Source organism: Tursiops truncatus, chromosome 11 (assembly GCF_011762595.2).
Source record: "Tursiops truncatus isolate mTurTru1 chromosome 11, mTurTru1.mat.Y, whole genome shotgun sequence".
In the NCBI taxonomy this organism is placed as follows: Eukaryota; Metazoa; Chordata; class Mammalia; order Artiodactyla; family Delphinidae; genus Tursiops; species Tursiops truncatus.
In genome coordinates this window covers 6,661,025-6,674,226 of record NC_047044.1, presented here as the reverse complement: position 1 = coordinate 6,674,226, position 13,202 = coordinate 6,661,025, and the positions used below count along the sequence as shown (strand labels likewise).

Below are 13,202 nucleotides of genomic sequence, written 5' to 3'. Positions count from 1 at the left end.
AGTAAAATGTCACTCATCCACTTTACAGATGAGCAGACTGAGGTTTAAGAGAGAATCATGATCGGGACTTCCCTGGTGGCTCAGTGGTTAAGAACCCGCCGGCCAGTGCAGGGGACACGGGTGTGAGCCCTGGTCCGGGAACATCCTACATGCTGCAGAGTAACTAAGCCCGTGAGCCACAACTACTGAAGCCCGTGCTCCTGGAGCCCGTGCTCCACAACAGGAGAAGCCACCGCAGTGAGAAGCCTGCGCACCGCAATGAAGAGTAGCCCGCGCTCGCTGCAACTAGAGAAAAGCCCGTGTGCAGCAACGAAGACCCATCGCATCCATAAATAAATAAATAAGTGTATTAAAAAAAGAGAGAGAAAGAGAGAATCATGATCAAGTGATATGCCTTAGTCCCCATCGTGATAATAACGAAGCCCTGTCCAGACCCTCCCAGGCTGGCATCAGTGTAGACTCCAGCTCCCGGCTTTAGCCACCTTCAGCCTGGGGAGAGCTAGAAGCCAAACACCCCTGCTTTACCGGCCAGTGTAGACACTATACCGTGCCCAGTGGCAGTCACGATTGCTCATCTTGCATGGCGCCTACGGGGTCCCAGTACGACATTTGATCCCCATGGCAAATCTAGGAGGTGAGTGCTGTCAGGCTCCTCAGTTTACAGCCGAGGAGAAGCAGGCACAGAGGTTAGCCCCTTGGCCAGGGCTGCACAGCTGGTAAGGGGTGGAGCAGGGGTTCAAATCCACCAGACCTCCTAACCACTAGGCCAGCTGCCTCGCAGAGAGGGCTCTGATTCAGCAGCAGGTGGCTCACTCCTCTGGTCCTATTTACCCATTTCCCAGATGAGGAACAGGACAAATGGAGTAAGACGAGGCTCGCTGCCCAGCCCCTGCATACCTGGGAGAGCAGGTCCTGGTTGGAGGGCGGGCTGCTGGCCTCACTCTGGATGCAGTCGTAGACCTCGGTCTCTCGGCGCTGCAGGTCCTGCAAGAGACGTGGGAAGGTCAGAGAAAGGTGAACAGAGGGGCAGGGCCCCGGCCGCAGCGGCCTGCTATACCTCCCCGCCGTCCTAGGGAGCCTAGGAGCCGGGCAGACCTGTGAGGGGACACCCACCACCCCCAGCCTCGCCACTCGCGGTCACACGGCTGCACCTGTGCACCTGCCGTTCCCTCTCAGAGCCATCTTACCCCTTCCCCGCTAGTACAGTGCCACTCCTCTCTGTGCCCCTTGCCAGCCCCTCACATCACCTCAAGGCTCTAGCAGAGCCTGTGCTCAGCCCGGTGGGCTCTCCAGGCCCCCAGGTAGCTGGCAAGAGGAAGGGCCCAGGCCCCCCTCCCACCATCCCTGCCTGTCCTTAGGTCCTTTGGTGCAGCCAGCAGCCCCCAGATGTGACTCCCATGGCCAAGGCTTCAATAGGATGCTCTCCTGGCATCCCCCCCTCACTCCCCTGGGCCAAAGCCCTGTCCCTGTGAGGGTTCCACCCACGCATCCACCCCTGTAGGTCTCCCTTCACCCCTCACCCCAGCCTGTGCTCACAGATGACCTAGGTACCCACTGGAGTCACACTCGTTCCCACAGCTGTGCTGGGTTTGTTGCTGGGTCACTAGCTGTGGTTGGCACACTTGGAGAACAACACCACATGAGCTCTGATGACGGGGCTCCTGCTCAGCTAGATGTGTGCCTTAGGGCCACACTCACTCTTGGCCCAGCAGAGGCCTCAGGATGGTAGAAAGAGATGGAGCTTTGAAATCAGACAAGCCTAGGTTCAACTCTCAGCTCTGACACCTGCCAGCTATGGGCAACCCCGGAACCTCCCTGTGCCTCAGTTTCCTCATCTGTAAAATGGGAATCATTGTATCTCTCTTTCAGGCTCAATGGATGATTAAATGAGATATTGTACATAAAGGGCCCAACAGAGGGTCTGGCGAATCCCAGGTGCTTAATAACTGTTGAATGGTCATCAAGGGAGGCTTGATGCCTCCCTCCCCTCTCTGCGGTCACAGCCTGGACCCTTCCTCAGACCCTGATGGGCACCGGGGTCCCAGGCAAGGGGCAGACGCTGCTCCTTGGGGGATGTCGGAACAGAGCTACTAACAGCCTAAGCAAGAGGCAGGAACCTTTCCTTCCCACGTGTACATGTCATATGGATGCCGGCTGCTTGCCAAGGAGGTGGTTTCCCTGGCAACAGGCAAGCAGGGGTTGCCGAGGCAGGCTGCAGAGACAGGTGGTGCTCTGAGGCAAGAGAAGGGAGGGGAGGTGGGGTGGGGGGAAGGAGGCTCCGAGAGGTAGCGGGGCATGAAAACCTGTGTAATAAACCATTTGGCACTTGGGAGACCCTCACTTCAAGGGCATCACACACAGGGATGGCAAGGCTGCCCTAGGGATCTCTGCGTCAGAAAGAGGGAGGGTCAGGACTTCTGTGGTGGCACAGTGGTTAAGAATCCACCTGCCAGTACAGGGGACACGGGTTCGAGCCCTGGTCCGGGAAGATCCCACATGCTGCGGAGCAACTAAGCCCGTGCGCCACAACTACTGAGCCTGCTCTCTAGAGCCCGCAAACCACAACTTCTGAGCCCGCGTGCCTAGAGCCTGTGCTCCGCAACAAGAGAAGCCCGCGCACCACAACCAAGGGTAGCCCCTGCTCGCCGCAACTAGAGAAAAACCCTGCAGCAATGAAGACCCAACGCAGCCAAAAATAAATAAAAATTTTAAAAAAAGAAAAAGAAAGAGGGAGCGTCTTGGAAGGGGTGCTTCCAACCTGCCTCTGGGTAAGGAAGGGGGCAAGGCTGTCCCAGGGAGGAGCCCAAATTCCGGTGAAAGGCATTTTCCAAGGCCTGCTCTGGCCTGTTGGGCTCTCATGCCTGCCCAGAGCACCAACCACTGCCGGCAAGCCTGGCACACGGGATGGGAATCTGCTCCTCAGCAGCCCTGGGCCTCCACCGCCTGTCCGCCCAGACCTGGATCCACAGATCTGCCAGCCCCCCAAGCTGGATGCTTCTGGTCACACAGTGAAGGGAGAAAAAGGGCCTCCTGGCTGACACGTCAGCAGGAGAGCAGATCTCGGGTCCCACAGATGGTTCCCTTCTCCCTCGTGTCCAGTCCACGCGGGCTGCCCACCACGCATTAGCCCAGAGAGGCCCAGAGATGTCTCAGGTCACACAGCCCCTCCCGCCCTTCGCTCCATGTGCTCCCACTGGCCTGGGCACACAGCTAAGTGATTTCCCAGCCAGAGAAGAGCATCCTGACCTGGGACCCCACAGGCCTGGGCCCCACACTGCAGGGGTCATGCTGTGGGTGGGAGCAGCTGCAGGGCTGAGGGCAGGGGAGGCCGCAGAGGTTGCTGCCAATTAGCAGCTGCTGAGTGAAGCCTCTGACAAGCCCTGACCTGCTGGGCTGCGTTTGCGTGCAGGGAGTGACCGGCATCACTAGGCTGTGAAATGCAGGGCAGCCTCGTCGACAGGATGCCTCCTTGGCCTTGCCTGCTGGTGATGGGGACTGCCTCCCACAGGGTACGCCCGCGGGGAGAAGGCCAGGCCTCTGAACGGGCTGGGCTGGGCTGTACTGGGATACGGGTCTGGGATCCAGGCCCTCTGAGCCCTTTGCCTCCTGCTGCCCAGTATGAGCAGTGATGCTGGGCCGAGTGCTCACCAGCCCTGGCAGAGGCGTGAAGTCCGTGCCAAGGCTTTTGTCCAGGTGGGCTGAGGCCAGAGCTGAAGTCAGCTGCCCTGGGCCAGGACCTAATCTGAGGGTCCGGGACATTGGTCCCCCTGTAATACCCTCCCCTGTCACCAAGGAAACACAAGAGCTGTGGTCTCACGGACACCTGCATGTTGAGGTTTGCATGGTGCCTTCTGCGGGGCAGACGGCTGAGACCTGGGGGCCTTGTTCAGCAAGGAGTGGTACTCAGGAGAGACGGAGCACCTCTGCTCTAGGTCAAGGTCCTGGCGTGTGTGAAGTAAACGGCCCACGGCAGCGACAGGAGTCTGGTGAGGCAGGGCTGGGTTTGGCCTCCAATGAAGGCCTCTCGTGCCAGGCTGAGGAGCTGGCAATGGGGAGCCCCTGGAGGTTTCTGAGTGGGAAGCGACAGCATCAGTGGTGTGTCGGAAAGGCCCCTCCTGCTGCCGTGAGGCGTGGGAGGGCTGGAGGCTGACAGCAAGAATGAGGCGCTGGGCCAGGCAGAGGCTGGAACACAGCTGGGTGGGGGGGCGGTGTCCAGATGCTTCTGGGGAGCGTGAAACTACAAGGCTGATGCCCCACATTCGCCATAGAGCACCTACTCTGTACCCAGCACCGAGCCCCAGGGAACCCCAGCCAGCTGGGAGCTAAGAACAGGCCTCCACTCAGCTGATCGCTGAGCACCTACTACGTGCCAGGCACTGGGCTGGTGCGGGGGAGGGCGCCAGGCAGACCACGATCAGAAAGAAATTGGTGGCTGTAAGGGCCACGGAGAGACCCAGAGAAGGAAGATGGGGATGTTGGCTCACGGAGAGGGTGGGGAGGTCAGAAAGGCCTCCCTGCAAAGGTGCCCTCTGAGCAGAGAGCTGGGGAGTGAGACAGCAGCCCCTGGACGGCTCCAGAAAGGACGCTGCGGAGGGGAGGGTGCAGCCAGCACCAAGGCCCCCCTGCGGGGTGGGCATGGGGGGCAAGCCTGGTGCATCTGGAGAACATCAAGGAGGCCAGTGTGCCTGGAGCGAGTGAGTGAGGGGAGAGACAGTGGGAGGACCTGTGGGCAGAGCTCTCGGAGACCACTGTCAGGGCTCCGGTGTTGACTCTGAGTGAGACAGAATCTATCTCACTAGACGGCCGAGGTGGTCATGAGAACGTGATCCGCAGACCTCCAACTCCAGGGATCAGCATCGACCCGGGGCCCCAGCTGCTGGGCTCTGAAACCCATCATTACATGTGCACAGAGGGCCCCCCACCCCCGCCACCGTGGGCTACCGCCAGCCAATGACTGAGCTCAGCAGGGATGCCGTCACAGCCTCCCGCCCTGGGAGACCTGGGAGTCCTCTGACTGGGCTCCCCATGGCCTGCTGAATCTTCCCTAGATGGTGCGGTGGTCGGTGCATCTCTCTGCCTTCCTTCACCCTTTCCTTTACCCAGGATGAGATCTGCAAGAGTCTGATGACTCTCCCAGTCTTCTCCATTTTCTCTCACAGGTGGTTTCCCTAATAAAACTATCACACATTTACCCCCGTCTTGGTGTCTGCTTCTCGGGGGACCTAGACTCACCAAGGGCTCTGAGCAGAGCGGGATGTGATCTGTGTTTGGGTGGGATCACTCTGCTGCTCCTGGGTGGAGCACAGACTGTGGGGCAAGGATAATAACGGGCCAGCTGATTAGAAACCAACTGCAGGACTCCAGGCACGAAATGGTGGTGGCTCCCACCAGCGTCAGCCCTGGAGGGGTGAGAAGGTCAGATTCTGGATATGTTCGCAATGAGATGTGCTGATGGATCCGATGTGAGCAGTGATGGAAGGAGAGAAGGAAAGGGCAATTTCAAAAGGTTTAGCCTGAGCATCAGGGAGGATGGAGCAACCATTCACTGCATGAGGAGGACTGTGGGAAGAGGTACTTCGATGGGTAAAGAATTGGAGATTGGTCTGAGAGAGAAGCCGATATGGGGTCCAAATGCAGTTGCTTCTGGCGTTCAGAGGAGGGGCCTGGGCTGGACATATAAATTTGGGAGTTGTCAGAGTGTAGAGGGTCTCAAAACCTTGAGGCTGCTTCACTCCCAAGGAGGAGAGTGAAGATCAAAGAGAAAGGGCCCCAGGCCTGGACTCTAATGCTTAGAGGTCAGGATTTCTCTGGTTCCTAAGAAGGAACCAGGGATGCAGGCTGAGGAGGCATGGTAGTGAGTCAGAGGGGCATTAGGAGAGAGTGGAATGTTCTGGAAGCAAGTAAAGAAAGTGTGTCTAGGAGGAGGGAGAGCTCGCTGGTGTCACATGCTGCTGCTCATTGGGAAAGAGGAAGACTGGGAACTGACCACGGGGTTTAACAATGTGGAGGTCAACGGGGACCTTGAGAAGGAAGGCTTTGGGGGGCAGAAAGGAGAGGTGTGCAGAAAGCCTGACTGAGTGGGTCGGAAAGGAGAGCCAGAAACTGAAAGACAGGGAATTTTGACAGATCTGTTATAAGGAGTCGTCGAGAAAGGACAGGGTCCCTGGAGGTGGCTGTGAGCTCAAGATAAGGAATTTAAGATGGAAGAAATCATAGCATGTTTGCAAACCGGAAATGTAATACTGTATCATTAGCCCTATATTAAAGGTTATGAAACCAAGGCTCAGAAAGTTTAAGTAGCAGAACCCGTGAGCAAAAGAACTAGGCCTTGAACCCCAGTTTGTCTGGCTTACTCCAAATCCATGCTCCTTAATAGGTCAACTTGGGCTTCCCTGGTGGCGCGGTGGTTGAGAGTCCGCCTGCCGATGCAGGGGACACGGGTTCGTGCCCCGGTCCGGGAGGATCCCACATGCCGCGGAGCGACTAGGCCTGTGAGCCATGGCCGCTGAGCCTGCGCGTCCGGAGCCTGTGCTCCGCAACGGGAGAGGCCACGACAGTGAGAGGCCCGCGTACCGCAAAAAAAAAAAAAAAAAAAAAAAGGTCAACTTTTCACACACAAAAAAACTGGAGTAGTACAGCTTTTTTTTTTTCCTGTCACAATACATCATGAACATTTTTCCACATGAATAAAAAGCAAAAATTGACATAATCAGAAGGAGAAATATACAATCTACAAGCAAATGGGCAGATTTTAACTCAATTCACGCAACATCTGATAGACAAAATAATCAATAAGGATATGGCAGACTTTAGCAACACAGTCAATAAACTTGACCTCGCTGACACATACAGAACACTCCCTCAGCCATGCACAATGCACACGAAATACAAGCCAACAATAAAGCGAGTCTCCAAAGACTTCAAAGGATTAAAATCCTACCGAATGTATTCTCTGATCACAGTGGAATTCGTGAGAAACAAAAAACAGAATGATAACTAAAAAACAAACGTTTGAAAATTAAGCAAAAGACTTTTAAATAACTCATGGGGCAAGCGGGAAATTTAAACTGAAAGACAACAGAACTATGACATATCAAACCTTGTGGGATACAACTAAAGCCGTACTTAAAGGGAAGTTCATAACCTTAAGTGCATAAATTAGGAAAAAAGAAAGATTGAAAATCAGTGATCTAAGTACCCCTCCAAAGAAAGTAGAGGAGACGTATACAAAAATCCTTCCCTGGGCTTCCCTGGTGGCGCAGTGGTTGAGAGTCTGCCTGCCGATGCAGGGGACACAGGTTCGTGCCCCGGTCCGGGAGGATCCCACATGCCGCGGAGAGGCTGGGCCCGTGAGCCATGGCCGCTGAGCCTGCACGTCCGGAGCCTGTGCCCCGCAATGGGAGAGGCCACAACGGTGAGAGGCCCGCGTATCGCCAAAAAAAAAAAAAAATCCTTCCCTGGATGTTGTCCACTGTCACCACTCTTGTTCACCATCACTGTCTGAGGCAGTGCGATAAAACAAAAAAAAAAAGAAAGAAAAGGTATGAAGATTAAAAAGGAAGAAATGAAACTTCCACTATTCATAGATGACATGACTAGGTTCATAGAAAATCCAAAGGAACTTACAGAGAAACTATTAGAATTAATTAGTGAATTCATCAAGGTTACTCTCTATATAAAGTCAATATACAAAAACCAATCGTATTTCTACATACCAGCAATAGACAATTAGAAAATAAAATTAGGGACTCCCCTGGTGGTCCAGTGGGTAAGATTCCGCACTCCTAATGCAGGGGGCCCAGGTTCGATCCCTAGTCGGGGAACTAGATCTCACATGCATGCCGCAACTAATAAGCCCTCATGAAGCAACTAACGAGTCCGCATGCCGCAAATAAGAAGCCTGCATGCTGCAACTAAGACCCAGCACGGCCAAAAATAAATGAATAAATTTAAAAAAAAAGAAAATTAAAATGGGGACAACACCTGTATCCTGAAGCCCTATTATGAGTATTAATGACATAACAGGTATAAAATCCTACAACAGTACCTGGCACGTAGTAGGTACTCAACAAATGACTTCGTGACATCATCATCACTCTTGTTAACGTATTCTTATCTGCCCAGGCCCAACCCCAGCAGCTAGGGACTGGTCTCAAGGGCTAGCAGAGTCTGCGGCCTCCCTTCACATCTCCTTTCCAGCCCTAAAACCTTTTGAAGCCACCCTGCAACCCCCTTGGGCCTCTTCCTCACGCTCCAGAGAAGTCTAAACACGGGCAAGAAAGATGTTCCATGCAAAAGTGAGTCTCTTCCATTAAAAGTAATCTTGGAGAAGGATATTTATTCATGTGAAAAGATGTTCATGAGATATTGTAACATGAACAAAACTAGCTGTACTACTCCAATTTTTTTAAAAAAAAGTATGTGTGAGTGTGTGTATGGGTCTCTTTGTATGTGTTTACAGAAAAGACTGGAAGGTACAGAGGTCAGCGCTACTAGTGTTTATACTGGAAGAAGATAGGCTTACGATGATGGTTATTTTCCTCTTTTTGATATATATAGAAAGATCTCGTGTGTGTGTGTGTGTGTGTGTGTGTGTGTGTACGGAGAGAGAGAAATGTTTTCATTTAACAGTTGACACCAGAATTCCTCCTAGGGAAAATACCACGATGAGCTGCTGGGAGAGAAGAGAGAATATGGGGAAGTCTGGGGCCACGTGGGAAGCAGTGGCTGCTGGAAATTCCCTGGGGTGGAGGGGCTGAAGGCCCCATGAGAGCTGGCCGTGTTACGTTCTGTTTGGGGTTATGGGCGCTGCCCTGTAGGAATGCTGCCTTTGCCTCGTCCCCATCTGCCTCATCCTCAGTAAACCGGACCATATTCTGAACACCCTCTGCGCGGGGTTTTATGGACATCGAGGAAGGACCTGAGCTTCATGTATGAGTCAGGGTGGTGGGGACAGGAACAGCTACAGCCCATACAGGCAGAGTCCCGGAACATGCCCTTGGAGGACCTGCAGGACCCAGGCATGGCTGTGCACCTCCCAGGTGCTGAGTCAAGACCCCTACCTGGCGGCTGGAGGCCCCGTGGAGTTGAGACCCCAGCTGACACTGGGTGGCATTTATTCTTCACTTTCTCCACAATGAGCATATGTTATTTGTTCAACTAAAATAGATGTAACTGAAAAAAGAATGTCTGTCACCATCCCAGCCACCGGGCAGAGTGACCACGTGTTGACCAGATGGGCAAGCCAGGCTGGGGGAGCGCACAGCATCTCAGCCGTGTCTCTGCTTGACTGTAAGGACATAAAACAGTGCGTGTGTGTGTGTGTGTGTGTGTGTGTGTGTGTGTGTGTGTGGGGTGGGGAAGGGGGGTGTGAAGAATTGAAAATCATTGTGTGTTAAGGGCGTGGGACACTGCCTGACTCTTTCCTCTTTTTGTGATTCCTGTTGCTGTGGCTCCGATGCTGTTTGTGCAATGAAAACAGGAAGGAGTTGGTGAGCGGGTCAACGTCACTTGGTCAGATGAAGGGACTTTCTCCATTCCTCACCAACTGTGCCCTCACTGGCCCTCATTCCAGAAGTGCACGGGCACGCCAAGGAGGGGACCCCAGCGGCACCTCGCACCTGCACTCCTTCCAGGGCCCAGGGCCACACACTTGTAACCTCGGTTCACCTTCACAGAAATCCCTCCAGGCAGGAATTCTTGTCCCCAGTTTACAGGTGAGGAAGTAGAGGCTCCCAGAGAGGTCACACAGCTGGTACACTGGCCGAGCCAGGGAACCAGACCCCGAGCCAGGCCTCAGAGGGCGGAGGACTCACTGTGTAGACGGATTCGGGTGGAGGCTGCTCCCGGCTGCTGGCAGCGCTGGGGCCCTTCTGGGCAGTGTGCTTCCGTGGAGCCTGCGTCTGTCTCTGTGGGGAAAGGAGTCAGGGCTGGGGACCAGAGGCTCTCCTTCTTCCCACCCCCAACCAGACCCCACCAGAGGAAAGGATGGCAGGTTGTCATGAGGCCACTCAGAAGTGCATCACTCAGCACCTTCCATCCACCCTCTCCAGGGAAACAGGGCAAATACCTGCAAGACCTACATCAAACCACTCGTCTGCCCGGGGACACCGGACATGATAAACATCCCGGCGAGGCAACTGCCCACCACCCAGTGCCAGAGCACAGTGCCCGCAGTGTGACAGGGTCCCTGGCTGCAGCCCATTACTGTGGGTGTTGCTGAGTGAGCCAGCGCAGGCCAGACCAGGTGTCCAGTCCCTCTCTGCCCCTCACTGGCTCTGCGGCCTCACTCAAGCACTTACTCTCTCCGGACCTCAGTTTCTCCAGCCATCACCCTCCTTTGCGAGATTGGTGCACAGATTCAGGGAGGTGATGAGGGAGTCAAGCACTCTTGACACTCGTGGGCCACTTATGTGGCCCTTGGCCAACCACACACACTCTGGTTAGCCAGGTGGTGTGAAGAAGGGGACACCATCCCTGCCCTCCCGGGGCTTAAGACCCGGTGGGGAGATGGACAACGAACCAGCAGTTTTACCACGTGTGGTTCATGCGCTGACCCACGGGGACAGAGCCCCTGGCGCACAGGAGGGAAAAAACGCCTCGCCTGGCAGGGAGGCTGAGAGGAAAGCTGTTTAAGGCCGAGATGTTCATTGGGAAGAGAGGCAGAGGGAGCAGGTCTGGAAGAATTTAAAGACGGTCGGCGTGGCCGGAGAGGCGAACCTGCCCTGGTTGGGTCAGGACGGCCATGCTGGGCTTCGAGAAGAGGGTGGACGGTGGAAAACATCTGAGGGCTTTAACCAGGAGGCGCCAGGATCAGAAAGTGGTTTCAGAAAGCTCACGCTGGGTGCTGCGTGAAGCGCTAATGGTCGTGGAGGCCAGGGCAGTGGGCCTTCGGGAGGGTGAGGGCTCAGCTCCTTCCAAGTCAGAGGGAGGCTGTCCGGACGCCCCCCTCATCTCAGGCACACCACACTGCCAACAGTGAAGCAACACAGCCTCATCTCGGGGCAGGACCTAATTAAAAACCCTAGCCGCCTGCCAATCCCCAGACCATTTACTTGGGATTAGCTCTCGAGAGCTGCTTAACACTCGGGCAGAAGCCAGCGCCACCCCCAGTCGCAGCATAATAACGGCTCGGGAGTACCTGGAGCCTCACTGGGTGCCAGGTGGGGCTCTAAAGGCATCACTTGCCTTATCTCCTGTGCCTCTCAACAAACCTGCAAGACCAGTCTTCATATCATCCCTGTTCCACCCATGAGGCTGCGAAGGCTCAGAGAGGGCTGACAACTTGCCCCAGGTCACAGAGCCAGAAGGGGCAGGGGCAGGATTGGAACCCAGGTCTGTGTGATTCACCAAGATGCTGATCTGGCAGTACCTGGAGTTTTCACTCCCCTGTTTTGTTTGAAAGTGCAGGTCTCACAGAGAGATCGGTGCAGGCATCCGGGCAGCACTTCACAGTTTACAAAGAACTCTGGGACTTATTGTCATTTAATTCTCATAGTAGCCTAAGGAGGTGGGCATGGACTTCCCACTTGCCAGAGGAGGAAACAGGTTTGTCCAGCTAGTCATTGACTGCCCTTGGATCAAACCCAGATGCCCAGTTCTCAAATCTCGTGCCCCTGCCCTGCACCACCTACTTCACTGCCAAGGCTGGCGGTGTGGGCTCATGGGCAGGGGCTCTCCTGGACCCCATGGGGAGCAGCACCCAGGCCTGGCCTCGTGGCATTCCTATTGAGGCTGGTGGGGCCGCCAGGGAGGTAACTGCCACTGTGGGTTCGTGAGGAGTCCATGTCTACCAGGGGCTGGGGCAGACTTCTCAGGGTTTGCTTGTGCCCTGAACATAGGACAGGAGTCTGAGGATGTGTCCCAGGCCAGGGAAACAGTGCAGTGTTATTACTGGGGTGGTGATGCTCCTTGGAGCCAGCCTTGCCCCATCTGGGTGCCCTGTCCCAGACCATCAGCATTTACCCTTCCAATTGTGATTTTCAAATGAATAAACCAATCGGCAGCTCAGGAAACCTGTAGAGCCTCTGTTTCCCCCTCTGTAAAATGGGAGCGATACTATCACCTTGCCCACCTCACAGCCTGGCCACCTCTGACTCATCTTTCAGGTCTCAGCTCTCATTTACTCCATCACTCCTTCCATAAGCACTATGTGTCAGGGTCTCCCAGACACTGGGGACACCAAGTCCCTTCTTTCTGGGGCTTATGCTCTGGTGGAGGAGACAGTAATGACACAGAAGCAAGGGTGTGGGGAGCAAAGCAAGAAGAACCAAGCGAGAAGCAGGGAGACCCACATTCTGGGCGAGGGGTGATGGAAGCCGGGGCTGGGGTTGGGGCAGGAGAGAAGGGGCTGGATCCTGGACAGACTATCTGCAGGACTTGCCGAGGGATCGGCCGTAGGGGGAGGGAGGGGGCGGGCACAGCAGCAAGCCTTCTGGCCTGAGCATCTGGGGGCCTGGTACCATGTGCTGAGCTGGGGCCGACCTGGGGGGACTAAGGAGTGCTGTTCCTGACCAGGTGGGTGCAGACGCCCGTGGGTGCCCACACGGAGTGGACGTGATCTGGGGCTCGGGGTGGGGGGCTGGGGGGCTCTGGGCAGCCACATTGGGTGGGACTGTAATCCCGGGAGCAGAGCCGTCACGGAGGAGCGTAGACAGATGAGGAGATCTCTGAGGAAGGGGCCTGGGAGGTGCCAATGTTCAGAGGCCATGAAAATGTGGGTGACCCAGCACAGGGCCACCGGGGGATCCTAGGACCAAGGAAGGAGTGTGCCGTGGAGGAGGGAGACTGTGTCTGATGCCCTGCGAGGATGAGGACGGATCAGCATCGGAGGCTGCCTGCTCCGGGGAGCCAACCTTGACCCCAGGTTGAGCCCTCGAACCTGCTCTCAGGACAGGAATCATCTGCATCTTCTGAGTCAGTGGCTCCGGCTTCGATTCATTTATCAGATGTGCTGCTGGCGTCCTCCATGCCTCTTCCTCCTCGGCCCTGTCCTCCCGGCCCCCGTGGCTGGCTGCCGGGCCTGTCTCTGGCCGGGGCTCCCACTGCATGCTTTGCTCCTGCGTTCAGCTCATGGTTCAAACGCTGGCCATCCAGTTCTGGGGCAGCACCTACAGGGGCCACGTCCGAATTTGGATCCAGCTCCGGGAAGCTCTGGGAACTTCTCTGGCAACACAAACCCAGCAGCAGCTTCTGGCCTCCTG

General features: G+C 55.6%; 1 protein-coding gene across 2 annotated transcripts in view; it reads right to left on the bottom strand.

Annotated features, from left to right (window-relative positions):
• NFAM1 (NFAT activating protein with ITAM motif 1) overlaps positions 1 to 13,202 on the bottom strand; it is a 37,146-nt gene that overhangs the window by 4,783 nt on the left and 19,161 nt on the right. Inside the window, exons 4-6 of one of the 2 annotated variants that reach the window (XR_012324594.1) lie at positions 9,816 to 9,908; positions 6,354 to 7,500; positions 936 to 984 (exon numbers count right to left, since the gene is read on the bottom strand). Coding sequence is in view for 1 of the 2 variants with exons in the window: in XM_033865904.2 (XP_033721795.1) it covers positions 898 to 984; positions 9,816 to 9,908 (180 nt within the window). In the remaining variant the exon portion in view is untranslated. Of the gene's footprint in view, positions 1 to 897; positions 985 to 6,353; positions 7,501 to 9,815; positions 9,909 to 13,202 lie in introns of those variants that run through there. The other variant, XM_033865904.2, reaches the window with a different exon arrangement.